The sequence below is a fragment of the Carcharodon carcharias genome, chromosome 20, assembly GCF_017639515.1.
Source record: "Carcharodon carcharias isolate sCarCar2 chromosome 20, sCarCar2.pri, whole genome shotgun sequence".
Lineage (NCBI taxonomy): Eukaryota > Metazoa > Chordata > Chondrichthyes > Lamniformes > Lamnidae > Carcharodon > Carcharodon carcharias.
Window position 1 is genome coordinate 109,796,625 of NC_054486.1, and position 19,509 is coordinate 109,816,133.

Consider the following 19,509-nt stretch of genomic DNA (forward strand, 5'->3'; position numbering starts at 1 on the left):
TGGCAGCTGGTGGGATCTGAATTCAATTAACAACATTTGGAATATAAAGCTAGATTCGGTAATGGTGACCATGAAACTGTCATTGTTTGTCACAAAACCCATCTGGTTCACTAATGCCCCTTGGGGAAGGAAATCTGCTGCCCTTGCCTGGTCTGGCCTACATGATGATAATATTCCACAGCAATGTGGTTGACTCTGAAGTGACCTAGCCGGTTCATTCAGTTCAAGGGCAATTAAGGATGGGCAACAAATGCTGGCCTTGCCAGTGACACCCACATCTCATGGAAGAATAAAGAGAATAAAATATCTCATCTGCACAATGAATAAACTCTGATTACATAAGTTTCTTAATCTAATGATCAATATGTTATTTTTCTCTGCTCTTTTTATGGTTTTGTATTTTTACAGTTTGTTCAGAAAAATGATTGATTGTAGAATTCGGCCTTTGGCCGCAATGGAAGTTGATTTAGAATAAATAGAAATGAAGATCCCTTCATGCCAGTGTTCTTCAGCAGCTATCACTGGACAGCAGTCTGGAAATAACCTAGTAATTCAGCAAACACGTGGATGTTGGCGAACAGGGTTTGGAGCATTAGGACACGGACAGCAATCTTTTGGATAAGCTGAAGTTTATGTTGGGTGGAAGCTGGAAGGTCAGCATGCGGAGATCATGGGAATAGTCAAGTCTCGAGATTAGCATGGAAGAGGGTTTCAGCAGCAGATGAGCTGAGGCAGGGGTAGAAGCAAAGGGAGTCTGATGTGACAATATTGCTGAAAAGAGAGACATGTTGCTGAAGCTTTTCATCTTGCACTCATCAGGACAAACACAAGAATGCCAAATTTCAAACATTCACAACAATTTATACTACAGGAGAAAAGAGTGTTGATTGATTGGCCAGACAATTCTAATTGGCCGAAGTGTTGCCATGTAGTGTGGGTAGGAAAAGCAAGCAGGGTCATATTGAGTTCTGATTCAATTCAGATTTTGAATTCAGCTTTTAACAAATCTGGAATTAAAAAGTCAGTTTCAGTAAAAGTGGCTGTAAAGATGGAGTGTTATAAAAACCCAACTGGTTCACTAATGCCCTTTAGAGAAGAAAATTTACCATCCTCACCCAGTCTGGATCTATATGTGACTCCAGTCCCCACACCAATGTGGTTGACTGAGGTAAGTCACTCAGTTGTATCAAAACTTCTATTAAAGAAATGCAGTGGTTCAAGAAGGCAGCTCACCATCATCTCAGTGCAACTAGGGATGGGCAATAAATACCAGCCTTCCAAACTCCAACGGGCATAGACCATACCTGTTCACCCTTTCCTCATAATATAAGCCCTTCATCCAAGGAATGTTGGTTGAGGGCTAAATATTGACCAGGACCAGACAGGCCAGGTGTTTGTGAACATCATCTTTGTGGTCCTGTGACACTTTGTGAAATCACTTTCTCCAAGTCTCTGAACACTGATTTATTTCAAGAGTAAAGTTAGGTACCTGCATGTCAACAAGGGATAAGTCTTCATTCACAAATCAGTCCAACAGAAACTGGAAATACAACTGCTATCTGATACCAACTGGCTGGGCAGCTGTAACTGATCAAAGGGAAGGTGTGTTTGTCACTATAGACCCAGCAGTGATCATTCTTCACTGCAGTGATCGCTGTTATGACACTGGACTTGTATTACAATGTGAATCATCCCATGTCTGACAGCAATTTTGATAAATTTCTCTCCTATCGTCAGCAGAGCAAGATAATAACACACAATTCACTTTTCAATATTAGCTGTGGCACACTGACAGGCTCTGTTTACGATGTCTATGATGGCGTCTGTATTCACAGCTGAACGTTCCTAGGCAGCAGGAATATCAAGCCATCACTCAGTCAGTGTGAAAGCTACAACTCTCCTAGGGTCATTCACAGACTGTTAGAGCCACAAGATTGAGAGGTCAGTCACACAGTGACAGCGCTGCGCTATCAAGGGAGTCACACAGTGACAGGGCCACACTATCGAGGGGTCAGTCAATCACACAGTGACAGGGCTGCACTATCGAGGGGGTCATTCAGTGACAGGGCCGCACTATCGAGGGGTCAGTCACACAGTTACAGAGCTGCACTATCGAGGGATCAGTGAGTCACAAAGTGACAGTGCTGCACACGATAGAGGTGTCAGTCACACAGTAACAGGGCTACACTATAGAAGGGTCAGTCACACAGTGAAACGGCCACACTATAGAGGGTTCAGTCAGTCACAAAGTGACAGCGCCACACACTATAGAGGTGTCAGTCACACAGTAACGTGGTCGCTCTATAGAGGGGTCAGTCACACAGCGACAGGGCCGCACCATAGTATGATAGGGCTGGATTGTCAAGGGTCAGTCACACAGTGACAGAATTGCACTACTGAAGGATGTGAGTCAGATAGTGACAATGCCACGCATTAGAGAGGGGGCAGTGCGGTTTTGGTCTCCTTATTTAAGAAAGGACATAATTGCAGTAGAATCAGTTCAGAGAAGGTTAACTTGACTGATAGCTGGGATGGGATGGGGTTTTCTTATCAGGAAAGCTTGGACAGACTGGGCCTGAATCAGTTGGAGTTTAAAAGATTGAGAGGCAATTTTATAGAAACATATAAGATTCTGAGGTGTCTCAACAGGGTGGATGCTGAGAGGATGTTTCCCCTGGTTGGGGACCAGAATTACGGGACACAATTTAAAAATAAGGGGTCCTCCATTTAAGACAGAGATTAGGAGAATTTTTTTCTCAGAGGGTCGATTGGGTCCTTCAAACTCTCTTCCCAGGAGAGTGATGGAGGCAGGGAGGATGAATACGTTTAAGGCAGTGGTAGATTGACTCCCTTCTTAGTCACAAATCTAAGGTTATTGGGGTAGAGGGGAAAGTAGAGTTGAGGTCACAATCAGATCAGCCATGACCTTATTGTATAGCGGAGCAGGCTCAAGGGGCTGAATTGTTTCCTCCTGCTCCTTATCCTTATGTTCTTATGTCAGTCAGTGACATAGCTGCACTGACCTAAATGGCTGAGGAGTTGAATAAATACTTTGCATCAGTCTTCACAGTAAAAGACGCTAATAGCATTCCAAAAATACTAAATAATCAAAGGGCAAAAACTATCACTAGGGGAAAAAGTACCAGGGAAACTAATGGGGCTAAAGGCCAATAAGTCCCCTGGACCTGATGGGCTGCATCCTAGGATAATAAAGGAAGTAGCTACAGAGATAGTGGATGTACTGGTAGTAATCTTCCAAGAATCCTTAGATTCTGGACAAGTCCCAGAGGATTGGAAAACTGCCTATGTAACACCCTTATTCAAAAAGGGAGGGAGACAAAAACCAGGTAACTATAGGCCAGTTAGCTTAACATCTGTCATTGGGAAAATATTAGAGTCTATTATAAAGGATATAATAGCAGAGCATTTAGAAATGCATAATCTAATCAAGCAGAGTCAGCGTGGCTTCATGAAGAAGAAATCATGCCTGACAAATTTGTTAGAATTCTTTGAGGAGGTAACAAGCAGGATAGACAAAGAGGAACCAGTAGATGTGATATATTTGGATTTCCAAAAGGCATTCGATAAGATAGCACACATAAGGCTACTTAATAAGATAAGAGCCCATCGTGTTGGGGATAGTATATCAGCATTGATAGAGGATTGGCTAACTAATAGAAGAGAGAGAGTTGGGATAAGAGGGGCAATTTCAGGATGGCAACCTATAACTAGTGGAATGCCACAGGAGTCAGTGCAGGGGCAACAATTGTTTACAATATATATTGATGACTTGGATGAGGGAAGTGAATGTACTATCACCAAGTTTGCAGATGACACAAAAATAGGTGGGACAGCAAGTGGTGAGGGTGACACAAAGAATCTATAGAGGGATATAGACAGGTTACGTGAGTGGGGAAAAAAACTTGGCAGATGGAATAGAAAGTGGGAAAATGTGAGGTTATGCACTTTGGCAGAAAGAATAGAGGAGCTGAATATTATTTAAATGGAGAAAGACTGCAGAAAGCTGCAGCACAGAGGGATTTGGGGGTCCTCATGTATGAATCACAAAAAGCTAACATACAAGTTCAGCAGGTAATAGGGAAGGGAAATGGAATGTTGGTCTTTATTTCAAAGGGAATTGACTATAAAAATAGGGAACTCTTGCTAAAACTATACAAGGCACTAATTCGACCACAACTAGAATACTGTGTACAGTTTAGGTCCTCTTATCTGAGGAAAGATATACTGACATTGGATGCAGTCCAGAGAAGGTTCACTAGGTTGATCCCAGGTATGGAGGGATTTTCTTATAAGGAGAGGTTGAGTATGTTGGGCCTGTTCTCATTGGAGTTTAGAAGAATGAGAGGCGACCTTATTGAAACATATAAGATTCTTAGGGGGCTTGACAGGGTAGATGCTGAGGGTTGTTTCCCCTTGTGGGAGAGTCTAGGATCAGAGGGCATAATTTCAGAGTGAGGGGTCACTCACTTAAGACAGAGATGAGGAGGAATTTTTTGTCTCAGAGGGTAGTGAATCTGTGGAATTCTTTACCGCAGAGGGCTGTAGAGGCTGGGTTGTTAAGTATATTCAAGGCTGAGATAGACAGATTTTTAATCAGTAAGGGAATCAAGGGTTACGGGGAAAGGGCAGGAAAGTGGAGTTGAGGATGATCAGATCAGCCTTCATCTCACTGAATGGAGGAGCAGATTCGATGGCCTGATTGACCTCCTTCTGCTCCTACGTCTTATGGTCTTACTGACCTCTTAATCTAACCAATGGCTCTGTGTCCTGCAGCTCTGAGTGGTGAATCATACTAAATAATGTAGAAGTTTAAACAAGGGAAAGTCGCTGGCGATGATACTAGCGTCATATCTGAGAGTGAGTGATGAATGGGCTTCATACACACAACTCACACACACTCACTGTCTGAAACTGGCACTTCATCAGAAGCAGTCTGGTCCTTGGCTGAGTGTTTGAAGTCAATCTTTTCTCCAGGGTGATTGTTGTGTCTGTTTACTTAGAAAGGCAGGCTCTCTGAATGGGCCTATCAGATCATGGGCCAGTTTTCATCGTTCAGCATCACCATCAATGTTAGATTGCCCACTCATTCAGGTCACTTTCTGCAATGTATCTTGCTGTGTGAGAAATGAGCTGCAGGATCTGCCTCCCTAATAGTAGGAAATGCACTTCAGAAGTAATCAATTGGCTGCAAACACGTTGAGATATCCTGAGAATGTGGAGAGCTCCAAGCTTTTCCTCACCATTCCACTGGATCTTTCACATCCCCCAGATCTGATGGGGCCTCAGATGAACAGAGACATCTGAGGATCAGCAGCCTTGACACGCTAGCATTCCCGCAGTGCTGCAGTGGATTGCACGCACAAGTGCCGGAAGAACTGGGCTGCTTGGGGCAAGAGTCTGACTAACTGAGCCAAGCTGACATTATCTTGCAGTTTTCTTTCAGAAGCCCCAGCCTCAATGCGGAGTGCGGGCTTGATGCTGCTCACACGCCAAGAATGAAATCTGCTGGATATGGAGGCGTTCCTGAGATATCTCCAATGAGGGTGGCCCTTTGCACATTTCCAATTTCACTGCTCCACCATTGGCAGCCATTCCTTCAGAAGCCTTGAGTTGTGAAATTCCCTCCCTAAACATCGCTTGTCCCGCGGAACAATAACTTTTCATTTACATAACACTTCTGATGTAGTAAAATGTACCAGCTCTCACTCCTCTTCAAAGACGCTCCTTTAAACCTACCTCGTTCATCAAGCTGTCCCAATTTCTCCTTATGTGGTTCGGTGTCAAAATTTCTGTCAGATAATCATTCGCATTGTGCATATCTAGGACCGTTTTACTACATTACACGCTCTATTTAAACATAATTCTGAGTATTGTGAATACATCAGATGATAAAGCAAAGGAGTTGGAATTAAATAACAAAACACCTTAAATTAATAGATTACTTTTTTTTAATAGGAGTCTTTCCACATTGAATTACACTTGGGATGGCTAATATGATCATGAGCAGGCCCCTATAAACAGAAGGGGACCCTAGGAGATGTGGCCTGGGTCAATATGCACACAAGATTCACTCCTAACAACTCATTCATAGGCTCCCTCTTCCTAGCCGCAAGCTGGTCCTTTCACCAGGCCAGCAGACTGCTGTGCAGATGTTATCAGAAAGGAATGAGAAGTGAGGATTCTAGAGCCTCTTTCCAGTCAAGGCAAGGAATCCAACTGCTAAGAGGTGAGGGAGGGCTACAGTTTCTGTTCAGTCTTACAGAATTTACCCGTGTGACACCAGCTGACGATAAGACCGGCTCTTTATCTGAAAGGACACACAGCGTAAGACTGCCACATGCCTCTGGGTACAGGTGAGTCTTAATCTTGAGTAATTAAATGGCTCCCAACATGAAGCATGTTGCCATGCCCTGAAGCCCAAGGTCGTGTTACAGGAAAGGCCCTACTTCTTTTCCATTCCTTTGCCTGTGGCCTGGGCCTCAAACCAACGTCTCAGTGACAGTATAAAGGAAGGGGTCAAACAAACATTACACACGTTTCCCAGCCTCAAAGAACTTTACAGCCAATGAAGTACTTTTGAAGTGTAATCACTGGTGTGGGAGAAGTGATGGTGTAGTGGTATTGTTGCTAGACTAGTAATCCTGAGACCCAGGGTAATGCTCTGGGGACTTGGGGTCAAATCCCACCATGGCAGATGGAGTAAAAAAACTGGAATTAAAAGGCTAATGATGACTATGAAACTATTGTTATAAAAACCCATCTGGTTCACTAATGCCCCTTTAGGAAAGGAAATCTGCCACCTTCATCTGGTCTGGCCTTCATCTAACTCCAGGCCCACATCCCATGAGTAAATGAAAAAATTAACTGCTGTAACGTTGGAGAGGCAGCAGCCAGTTTGTGCCACATACAGAAATGTGATAATGAGCAGATAATGTGTTTTCAGAGATGAAATCAAGATGCTGGAAATGACCTGCTAAGATTTTTCAGCAATTTTTGTTTTCATTTCTGTTTTTAGTGATGTTGGCTGAGGGATGAATATTGAGCCAGGAGAAAATTCCCCTGCTCTTCTGCGAATTAGGGAAGCTAAGGATCGGCAATAAATACTGGTTTAGCCAGCGGTGCCCGTATCCCATAAATGACTCAAAATAAAAAGGTCCCTCTGACCAGGATCAGAAACTCCTCAGAGTCAACACCCTGCAGGGGTATCATAAAGAGCTCACACAAAAGGAAAGAATGAAACCATCAGAACTGGAGATTAGTAACTTTAAAAATGCCTTAAAGTGGATTATAAATCTTCATAAGTATTTGAATTTTAAAAGGACCCCTGAAACTGGGAGATTTTGACGGGGGTCCAGATGCTGATTATCCCATTTTGAATGTCGGCCGTGGTTCATCAAGAAAGACTCTGACATCCCCATCAAGAGGATGATGACAGGCATTTGGCTGCCTGTAACTGAGGGATGATATTGTTGTGAAACCACATGAAAGCAAAATTCACCCCAGCTGTTTTTGGGATGAGCTCATCAAATACAAACGTTTGCCAGTCTTTCACGGGGACCTGAACCACTTCGATCAGCTCTCCTTCCTTTGCCTCTCCTCCACCCGATCCTACATGCAGGTCATCTGAAACCTCCACATAAAACATGGTATGTTTGGATCCTGTCACGCCAACACCGGACCTGAGAGAGAAACAGGGCATGTCAGCCAGAGTCGCTTGCTCGGTCATTCAGAGGGAAATATAAATGCCCAATTCACAGGTGAAGGAGAAATGGGAAAAGCTGATCAGGGAGAAATTAGGGAGAAAGACAGACAGCAGGGAGAGGGAGAGATGTGGAGAGAGAGAGATATAGAGAGAGAGAGATGTGGAGAGAGAGATGTGGAGAGAGAGAGATGTGGAGAGAGAGAGTGATGTGGAAGAGAGGGATCTGGAAAGGGAGAGATGTGGAGAGAGATATTTGGAAAGAAAGAGATGTGGAGAAAGAGAGGCAGACAGTGGGAGAGAGAGAGAGAGACAGATAGGGGATAGAGACAGACAGATAGGGCAGAGAGATAAGACAGATGGGGAGGGACAGACAGGGGAAGACAGACAGACAGATGGCAGGAGAAAGAGAGACAGACAGGAGATAGAGACAGACAGATAGGAGGAGAGAGACAGATAGGGGAGACAAACAGACGGGGGAGGCAGATAGACAGGGGTAGAGAGACAGACAGACATGGAGAAACAGACAGATGGGAGAGACAGAGACAGACCATAAGACATAGGAGCAGAAATTAGGCCATTCAGCCCATCGAGTCTGCTCCGCCATTCAATCATGGCTGATAAGTTTCTCAACCCCATTCTCCCACCTTCTCCCCGTAACCTTTGATCCCCTTATCAATCAAGAACCTATCTATCTCAGTCTTAAACACTTAAATGCACAGACAGGAGGAGAGAGACAGATGGGGAGACATTTGGACAGGGGGAGACAGATTGACATAAAGGGGGAGAGGGACAGACAGTAAAAGACAGAGAGACAGAGACAGCAATAGACACAAGCAGACAAAAAGAGAGAGATGCAGAAGTAGAAAGATAGACAAACAGAGAGAGACAGAAAACATGAGATAGAGACAGAAGGAGAAAGAAAGATAGAGGTGCAAAAATAAAAAAGTGAGAGAGGGTAAGGAAGACAGAGAGGGGGAGAATGAGACATAGAGAGACAGACAGAGAAAATAGGAGAAGAATCATAGAATGGATCATAGAATAGAACGGTTACAGCAAAGGAGGCCATTCAGCCCATTAAGTCCATGCCACTCTCTGCATGAACGATTCAGCTAGCCTCACAGTCCCGTCTTTTCCCTGTAGCCTTGAAATTTTTTCTCTTCAGATACTCAACCAATTTGCTTTTGAAAGCCTTGTTTGAATCCGCCTCCATTTTAGTCCTCTGGTTTTCAGCCTTTCCACCGATGGGAACAGTTTCTCTCTGTCTACTCTCTTCAGACCCCTCATGACTTTGAACATTTCAATCAGATTTCCTCTCAACCTTCTCCTTCTAAGGGAACAGCCCAGCTTCTCCATTTTAGCCATGTAACTGAAACCATTCTCATAGATCTTTTCTGCAGCCTCTCTAAGCCTTCACATTGTTCCTAAAGTGCAATGCCCAGAATTGGACACAATATTCCAGTTGAGGCCACACCAGTGTTGGAGAAAGGTTCATCATTACTTCCTTGCTTTTGGACTCTATGCCTCTATTTATAAAGCTCAGGATTACGTAGGCCTTTTCAACCACTTTCTCAACCTGCTCTGCCACCTTTATGACTTGTGCACATACACACCTGGGTTTCTGTTTCTGCATCCCCATGAGAACAATATGCTTTATGTTATATTGCAGACTGAAAAGCGGGAACTTACAGATAAATAAGAAATAGAGACATAATGAGAGAGAAAGAGTGAAACACAAACCTAGAAATGGAAAGCAGAGAGACAGGGAAAGAGTAATACAAACTGAAAAACTACAGAATGTGAGAGAATGACAGGGAGATATCATGTGGTGGGTGGAAAAATAGAAAGAAACAAATAGAAAGACAAACTATCAGAGGGAAAACACAAAGAGAGAAAGCGATTGAGAGTTTGTGAGACAGTGCATGCAAGGGAGGTGGACAGAATAATAGGAAAAACGAGAGGCAGAGAAAGAGAGAGATACAAAAAGAGTGAAACAGAGACAGACAAAAACAGAAAGTGAGTGACAAGTTGAGTTAGAGACAAAGACAGAAAGAATGAAACTAGAGGGACATGGACTGGGAGGGAGAGGGTGAGTGACGGAATAGAGGGTATAATCTTCTAGCATTTTTTATTTTTCAGGAGTCAGGGCCTGATCCCTCATGGGGTCATCAGTGTGCTCTCCACAGTGATCTTCTGGAAGGCTGCCTCCACCATCCAATGAAGGAGGGTGGGTGGGTTCATGAGGCTGCAGGCCCAATCAGAGGGCCCGCAGCTTTGGAAGGCTGGCAGTCTCCCCAGGAGAGGCGGACGCAACTGGGGCAGATAGGAGAGTGCACGGACAGATCGACATGGAGGTGGTCTCAGGAGCGTGCATTAATTTCTAAACTAAAGAAGGCACGAAGGTGGTTGGTCCATCAGAGCGACAGAGAAATCCCGCTGGAGGATTCATGTAGGCCACGCATCGGGCCTTTCCTACCCCTGGCTCTGTCACTGGAGCATGGAGACTCTGGTTCTGATGGCCCTTCGGCTTGCTGACAGGCGTCCGCCTCCAAGGAGCTGCTGGGTTCAGCAATCAGCAGGGGTCCAATCCAATGTCAGGAGGATCCCCACAGGGTCCTCCCACTCTCCCGTAATAGGTCCATAATTGACAAATATTAGCTACCCGCTAATGCCGGCTGAGTAATCACTGCCGTTACTCATTCACCATGAGCAAGATCACCTGGAGTCGGGAACATGTCGGCCCACCAACCCGACGCCTTAACCTTCAAGTTTGTTCCCAGTCCCTCCTTCAAATGCACCTCCGCAGGACCAGGAAGATTCTGCCCGGAGTAATAGAAACAGAGAAAGAAAACAGAATGAGAGGCCAAGACAGAGAATGTCAGCTCTATAATAATCCATTAAACAGGTTGCAGTCAGTTTAAAACCAGTACATTAGAGTGTGTGAAACAAGACAGGCCAGAGACGTAACTGACCTGGGAAGTTTTACTACCTTAACATTACTATCTAAATGCAAGTTGTTGACAGGGAAAGAGAGAAGGGGGGAGACAGAGAGACAGGGAGAGAGAGAAAGGGAGAGAAAGAAAGAGACAGTAAGAGAGAGAGAAAAACGGGGAGGGAGATATGGAGAAAGGGGGAGAGACAGAGAGAGAGAGAGAAGAGAGAGGGAGAAGGATAGAGACAGGGAGAGAGATAGAGAGGGAAGGAGACAGAAAGACAGGGAGAGAGGGAAAGAGATGGAGAGGGAGCAATGAACAGGGAGAGAGAGGCAAGAGAGGGAGAGAGAAACAGCGAGAGAAAAATAGAGACAGACAGAGAAAGAGACATGAAGAGAGAGAGACAGGGAGAGAGACGTGGAGGGAGATATGGAGAAATGGACAAGAAGAGACGGAGAAAGAGAGAGAGGGAGATGGAGAGGGACAGAGACAGGGAGAGATGGACAAAGAGACAGACAGAGAGAGAGAGACAGCGAGAGAGAGACAGAGATAGGTAGAGGGAGAGAACAACAGGGTGAGAGAAAGGGCAACAGAAAGACAGGGAGGGAGAGGCGGAAAGAGAGACAAGGGGAGAGAGAAAGAGATAGGGAAGAGACAGGGAGAGAGAGAGAGAGAGACACGGGGGTGGAGAGAGAGAGAAAGACAGGGAACAAATGGGAGTGGGACAGATTTACGAAGAGCGAGTGAGAAAGAGTGACTGACCTGCAGAGAGAGTGAGAGCATGAGTGAGAGAGGAAAAACTGATGAGGGAGAGGTAGCTTGAGTTGAACAGCCTATCGTATAACAATTTCTTCCCTTATTTGTTAGAATATATAAACCGAGAATGGACAGCTGCTCTGGTGCCATGTGATCTGGTGACATTTAATTAATGCTAAAAACCACAGAAAGCAGATAAAGTCTAACAACTAATACTGCAACTAAAGAAGATTTAGGTTCCAGGGTGGTGAGGGATACATGAAGTCAATTCCTCTACACCTCTCAATGGAACAAGCCTGATCTTTAAACTATGGCTTCCCTCCACATTACTCTGGATGGGTTATATCCCCTTACTCGAAACATTCACAGCCAGCCCCCCACCCCAGCCCCATCTCTCTGATCTCCTAAACTCTTTATACCTGTTTTGTACCTTTGCTTGAGTAATGTATTCGTGGTTCCTGTTCCAACATTCCTGTGTATCTGTGCATTCCCCATATCTAGTTTTCCTCCTGGGACTATTTCTAAGAAGTTTATGCTGTTGACTAGGTGTGACTGGCATTGGGAAATAACTGGAACAGAGAGCTTTACAGTGAGAAACTTGGCGGCCTTTCTCCCTCAATTATTCAAAATGTTTCCACTGAAGCCTGACAGGTTGTGATGGTTAACTGCACCGGCGTGTTCCGGCTTGTAGACAGAAAGCAGTGACTGTAAAAACTGCACTTTGCGCCAGGGCAGCTGTGCAGGGCTCAGGGAGGTGGCACTGCCTGGAGAAATTTAATAAAAAGAGCGCGGAAAGAGCAAAGAGTCCCGGTTAGCACAGAGACTGCCAAAGCTGCACATAGGGGTGGGGAGAGGAGAGGATTAGAGCTGGCTGGAGCCCTTGAGCAGCTTTTTAAAAATCAGCGGGTAGCCAACTGCCTAGTGTCCTTATTCCACTCTAAGATAAAAAGCAAAATACCGCGGATGCTGGAAACAAAAGTAAAAATAGCTGGAAAAACTCAGCAGGTCTGACCGCATCTGCAGAGAGAAACGCAGTCAACGTTTTGAATCCGTATGACTCTTCACCTCATTTCTATATTTCCTCAGTTCTGATGAAGAGTCATACGGACTCGAAACGTTAACTGTGTTCCTCTCCGCAGATGCTGTCAGACCTGCTGAGTTTTCCCAGCTATTTTTATTTTTGTTCCTTATTCTACCATTTGTCTAATTTCTCCTCCCCCCGTTCACAGCTCCTGATTCATACCAGGACAGGCACTTCTCCAGGCTCTCCTCGAGAGACAGTCCAACCTCTGAGCTCTCCTGTGTAAGACAATCGGCAGCCCACTTGGCCACAATGACAACTTGCATTTCAATACCACCTTTAATATAGTCAAACCTCCCAAGGGGTTTCACAGGAACATTATCAAACAAAATCTGACACACAGTCACGTAAATAGATATTAGGACCGGTGACTAAAAGCTTGATCAAAGAGGCAGGTTTTAAGGACCATCTTAAAGGCAGAAAGACAGGTGAAGAGACAAGGGGGTCAAGGAAGGAATTTCATAGCTTAGAACTCAAGCAGTTGAAGGCATGGGCGTTAACGGTAGAGCAATTAAAATCAGGAACACACAAGAGGCCAGAATCGGGGGAATGCAGATATGCTAGCGGGTCACCACATTGGAGGGGCAAGGCCATGGGGGAGATTTGTAAACAAGGATGAGAATTTTATTGCACTGTGACTACTGTTGTTAAGCAAGCATACAGGCGATGGATGAACATGAGTCGGTGCAAGTTTGCCTGCAGTCAAGTTTATATAAGGCAGAAGGTGAGGGGCTGGTCACGTGATCATTGGAACAGTCAAGTCTAGACGTAACAAAAGGCATGAGGGTTTCAGCTGCATGAGCTAAGGCAGGGGCAGGGTTGAGCGATGTTATGTGGATGTAGGCAGGCAGACTTGGTAATGAAGCAGGTATATGGCAGGAGCTCAGCTCAGAGTCAAGTAGGACACCAAGGCTGTGCACAGTCTGATTCAGCCTCTGACAGTTAGAGGGAGATGGATGAAGTCACCAGCTGGGGAATAGAGTTTTGAATGGGAATGGAAAAAAAAATGGCCTCTGTGTACCCAATACTCAAAGAAATTCCTGCTCATCCAGCACTGGATGCCTGAAAAGCAGTGTGACATATCAGAGAGATCAAGAGAGATGGTGGTGAGGTAGATCTGGGTGTCACCGGCATGTATGTGGAATCTGACACGTCTTGGGATGATGTCACCAAGAGCCAACATGTAGATGAGACATCGAAGGGGCTAAGGATGGAGGGGATTGGGGTTAACAACGGGAGTGGAAAGAGAAGCTATTGTAGGTGATTCTCTTCCTAAGGCTGGATAGGTAAGATTGCAACAAGCCGAAGGAAGTCCCACCCAGCTGGATGACCGAAGAGAATGGCGTGATCAACAAGATCAAAGGCGGCAGACAGGTTGAGGAGGATGATGAGGTATAAGTTGTCACGGTCACAGTCAGATTGTATGTCATCTGTGACTTTGATAAGGACACTTTCGGTGCCATGGCAGGGCAGAAATGTGATTGGAGGAATTAAAATAGCTGCATGAATTTGAGAGGCAACAACACCTTAAAGGATTTAAGAAGAAAAGGAGCTTGGAGTTGGGGCAGAGAGGCCAAGTGTGCATTTTTGTGACAGGACTGATTATGGCACATGTGAAGGGGAAGGGGCAGTTCATGAGCAGAAGGCACCATTAACGATATCACCTAACATGGGGGTGAAGAAGGGAAGTTTGGTGTCAATGGTTTGGTCAGAGTACGGTCGAGGAAGCAAAAATGGGTGCCTGGGTCACATGGAAAAGATGAGTTCAGAAGAGCATATGGGTAGGGAATGTCCTAGGCTGAACCACCTTCAGCTGCTCCATCAATGACCTTCCTTCCAACATAAGGTCAGAAGTGGAATATTTGCTAATGACTGCACAATGTTCAGCACCATTCGTGACTCCCTGATACTAAGCAGTCCATGTCCACGTGCAGTAAGACCTGGACAACATTCAGGCTTGAGCTGATAAGTGACAAGTAATGTTTATGCCACACAATTGCCAGGCAATGACCACCTCCAACGAGGGAGAATCTAACCATCGCCCTTTGATATTCAATGGCATTACCACCACTGAATCCCCCACTATCAACATCCTGGGGGGTTACAATTGACTGGAAATGGAACTGGACCAGTCATATAAATACTGTGGTTACAAGAACATGTCAGAGGCTGGGAATTCTACAGTGAGTGACTCACCTCCTGATTCCCAAAGCCTGTCCACCATCTACAAGGCACAAATCAGGAGTGCACTTGCCAAGATGAGTGTCTCCAACAACATTCAAGAAGCTCGACGTTATCCAGGGCAAAGCAGCCTGCTTGATCGGCACCCCATCCACCACCTTTAACATCCATTCCCTCCACCACTGACACACAGTGCCAGCAGTACCATATCCAAGATGCACTGCAGCAACCCACACAGCCTCCCTCGACAGCACCTTCCCACATTGGTGAATCCTAACACCTAGAAGGACAAGGGCACCAGGCGCATGGGAGCACCACCGCCTGCAAGTTCCCCTCCAAGCCACACACCATTCTGACTTGGAACCATTTCTTCACTGTCACTGAGTCAAAAACCTGGAACTCCCTTCCTAACAGCACTGTGGGTGTAACTGCACCATGTGGATAGCGGTGCTTTAAGAAGGCAGCTCATCACCACATCTCGAGGGCAAATGGGTACAGGCAACGAATGCTGCCCTTGCCAGTGACGCTCAGATCACATGAAAGAATAAAAGGAAAAAAAGAGCAGGAACTAGAGAATGATGCCTGTTCAGTGCTAGGTTGGGAGGGGGGGGGACCCTTAGAAGATATTTGACCAGCGGACCAGAGGAAAAAGGAATGTGGTAGAAGCAGCTGAATGGATGGTCTCAATCATAGTGACAAAGGGGTCCATGAGCTCCTCACGCTTTTTGTTGGGCACAGGTGGTACAGCAGGTTCAAGTCAGGGTTCAGAGCTTATTTTAGAGACTTAAGGGCATAATTCAGGCTGGCAGTTGTAAGGGAGTGCTGTACTCTTGGAGTTGCCACCTTTCAGCTGAAACGTTAAATAGGTCCTATCTATCCTGTTGATCGGGTGTATGCAACTCACGGTCACTATTCAAAGAGGAGCAGGGGAGTTCTCTTCAACACTCAAAACAGGTTATCTTGTTATTATCATATTACTGCTTGTAGGATCTGTGAGCAAATGATTGCCCCACTTCCAACTTTACAACAGTGACTACACTTCGAAAGTGCTTCATTGGCTGTGAAGAGCTTTGAGATGTCCTGCAGCCATGAAAGGTGCTAAATAAATGCAAGTTTCTGTTTTCCATTCAAAGGGCTGCTTTATATGTAATCTCAGGATATGAGCACCATTGGCAAGACCAGCATTTATTGCCCATCCCTATATAGTGGGTGTCAAAACCAACCCCTAATATTGTCCATGTCCAACGCCTATAGTTGCAGCAAATGGAGTTAAGGACAGTGATGAAGAGCAGGAACCCTGGCTAGTATTTCTCTGCCTTTGGTGAGATGATTTGCTTTGAAGCTAACTTACAAAATAAAGAATTAAGTGATTTTCCGGAAGGTTAAAAAGTGTCTAAATGTCATGGAAGAAACAGGTGGGCATGTGTTGTCTCTCCAATTCACACAAAAGGTCTCGCTCTCCCTTTTTCAGGTGCATTCCCACGTTTCACATTCTGTTCCTCCACCCTGAACCATCACTCCTTTAAAATCATGCCTCAGCCCACCTTCTGTTTTTACTGTTGTCCTATATGGAATCTTTAAATTAGAGCCAAGCTCCTCAGGACTGTTGCCAGGAAGGAATTCTTCACATAATGGGGAGTGGAAATCTGAAACTCTTGCCCCAAACCACAAATGAGGCTGAGGGATAATTAAAAATTTCAAAACTGAAGTTGATAGATTTTTGTTAAGCAATGGCATTAAAGGCTACGGAACTAATGAAGGTAAATGGGGTTAAGATGCAGATCAGTCACGATCAGACTCGAGAGGCTATCTTCCTACAACAGACCTTGGCTCTTCACCTAGGATTTTCATTAAGAGATAAAAAGCCCTGTGTTTTGCGTTTTCACAGTAGGTTTGGATTCTCTCTGGCTGTCCAACGAAGGCGAGAAGTCCTTGGTGACTTTTCTCATTCCTAGCCATGGTGCCTCGAGTTCCACTCGAGTTTACATATATCCAAATAGATTAGAATTCACCCAATTTAGATCCAAGCGCCTGTTCATTCGGAGAGTAAAAGGCAATGGATTACTCTTACCCTGGAAGAGTTATTTAAAGGTCAGGTGTGGACACCTTATACCAAGGAGAAGCTGTTTTTACAGAACCCCTTGCATTTGTTCTCTGGGTAAGGTTGAATGCTCTGAATGTTTAGACAGTAACAGCTGTCTGCCCTTCACCTACACACCAACAAAGAACCCATTCTAAACAATAAACAGTCCCTTAGCAACCAGGCCTCCACCAATGGGCAGGAAACCCACACTAACCAATTAAAACAGCCCCGACAGTCATGGCCATGGCAACAAGGGAAGAGACAGTAGGTTGTTTTCAGTCAGTGCCATGGCTGCCAGATGTCACCATACTGCAACTCAGCTTCAGAAAAATTGATGATATCTATCGAAATTCTTAATAGAAAACACTTCAGGCAAAATGTGTTGTTCAACAGGGTGCACACACTCTATAAGTATTGAATACTATGTGTGTCAGCACATATCCTCCATATACATCCAATTTCTCCATAGGCCAGCGGCACTCTCACTCCTCTGGCACTCACCGTAGCCCACTGGCACTCCCTCTATCTGTCCAGCTCTCACTCTAGCCTGTTGGCACTCTCTGGAACCGTCCAGCACTCACTGTAGCACACTGGCACTCTCTATCTATCCATAGCTCACTGTAGCCCATCAACACTCTCTGTATCCATCTGGCAGTCACTGTAGCCTGTTGGCACTCTCTGTATCCACCCAGCTCTCACTGTAGCACACTGGCACTCTCTGTATCTATCCGGCACTTACTGTAGCCCGTCGACACACTTTGTATCCATCTCACAGTTGCTGTAGCCTGTTGGCACTCTCGGTATCAGTCAGGCACTCACTGTAGCCTGTCGGCATTCTCTGTATCCACCTGGCACTCACTGTAGCCTATTGACACTCCCTGTATCCACTTGGCACCCTCTGTAGCGCACTGGCGCTCTCTGTAGCTGATTGACACTCTCTGTATCCATCTGAGACTCACCCGTGGCCTGTCAACATTCACTGTAGCCTGTCAACACTCACTGTAGCCTGTCAACACTCTCTGTATCCACCCGGCACTCACTGTAGCCTGTCAGCACTCTCTGTAACCACCCGGCACTCACTGTAGCCTGTCAACACTCTCTGTATCCACCCGGCACTCACTGTAGCCTGTCAACACTCTCTGTATCCACCCGGCACTCACTGTAGCCTGTTGACATTCTCTGTATCTGCCCAGCACTCACTGTAACCTGTCGGCATTCTCTGTATCCAACCGGCACTCACTGTAGCCTGTCAGCACTCTCTGTATCCACCCGGCACTCACTGTAGCCTGTCAACACTCTCTGTATCCACCCGGCACTCACTGTAGCCTGTCAACACTCTCTGTATCCACCCGGCACTCACTGTAGCCTGTTGACATTCTCTGTATCTGCCCAGCACTCACTGTAACCTGTCGGCATTCTCTGTATCCAACCGGCACTCACTGTAGCCTGTCAGCACTCTCTGTATCCACCCGGCACTCACTGTAGCCTGTCAACACTCTCTGTATCAAGCTGGCACTCACTGTAGCCTGTCAGCACTCTCTGTAACCACCCGGCACTCACTGTAGCCTGTCAACACTCTCTGTATCAAGCTGGTACTCACTGTAGCCTGTCAACACTCTCTGTATCCGCCCGGCACTCACTGTAGCCTGTCAGCACTCTCTGTATCCACCCGGCACTCACTGTAGCCTGTCAACACTCTCTGTATCCACCCGGCACTCACTGTAGCCTGTCAACACTCTCTGTATCCACCCGGCACTCACTATAGCCTGTCAGCACTCTCTGTATCCACCCGGCACTCAGTGTAGCCTGTCAACACTCTCTGTATCCACCCGGCACTCACTATAGCCTGTCAACACTCTCTGTATCCATCCGGCACTCACTGTAGAAGCTGGCACTCACTGTAGCCTGTCAACACTCTCTGTATCTGCACGGCACTCACTGTAGCCTGTCAGCACTCTCTGTATCCACCCGGCACTCAGTGTAGCCTGTCAACACTCTGTATCTGTCCGGCACTCACTGTAGCAAGCTGGCACTCACTGTAGCCTGTCAGCACTCTCTGTATCCACCCGGCACTCACTGTAGCCTGTCAGCAATCTCTGTGTCCATCCGGCACTCACTGTAGCCTGTCAGCACTCTCTGTATCTATCCGGCGCTCACTGTAGCCTGTCAGCACTCTCTGTATCCACCCGGCACTCAGTGTAGCCTGTCAACACTCTCTGTATCTGTCCGGCACTCACTGTAGCAAGCTGGCACTCACTGTAGCCTGTCAGCACTCTCTGTATCCACCCGGCACTCACTGTAGCCTGTCAACACTCTCTGTATCAAGCTGGCGCTCACTGTAGCCTGTCGGCACTCTCTGTATCTGTCCAGTACTGACTGCAGCCCATTGGCACTCTCTGTTTCCACTCAGCATTCACTGTAGCATGTCAGAACTCTCTGTAGTCCGTCTGCACTCTCTGTATCCAGCCGGCACTCAACGTAGCCCGTTGACACTCTCTGTAGCTTGTCGGCACTCTCCTTACCTGTGCAGCTCCCACTGTAGCCCAGTGGCACACACTGCCTGTCAGCACTCTCTGAATCCATTCTGCACCTACTGTAGCCTGTTGGCACTCACTGCCTGTCGGCACTCACTGCAGCCCATTGGCACTCTCTGTGCCCGTTGGCTTTCTCATTATATGTCCACACTCACTGTAGCCTGCATATAACCCAAATATGTAAAGTGCTTGTCCAATAAATGAGTATTTGTTCTCTAGGT

General features: G+C 46.0%; 1 protein-coding gene across 3 annotated transcripts in view; it reads right to left on the reverse strand.

The window, feature by feature from the left end:
* Positions 1–5,951: 5,951 nt before the first annotated feature.
* The window catches only part of nudt14 (nudix (nucleoside diphosphate linked moiety X)-type motif 14), a 94,431-nt gene continuing 80,873 nt past the window's right edge, over positions 5,952–19,509 (reverse strand). For all 3 annotated transcript variants that reach the window (XM_041213781.1, XM_041213782.1, XM_041213783.1), the window contains exon 5: positions 5,952–7,700. In XM_041213781.1, coding sequence (XP_041069715.1) covers positions 7,439–7,700 — 262 coding nt within the window. In that variant the 3' untranslated portion in view covers positions 5,952–7,438. The remainder of the gene's footprint in view (positions 7,701–19,509) is intronic.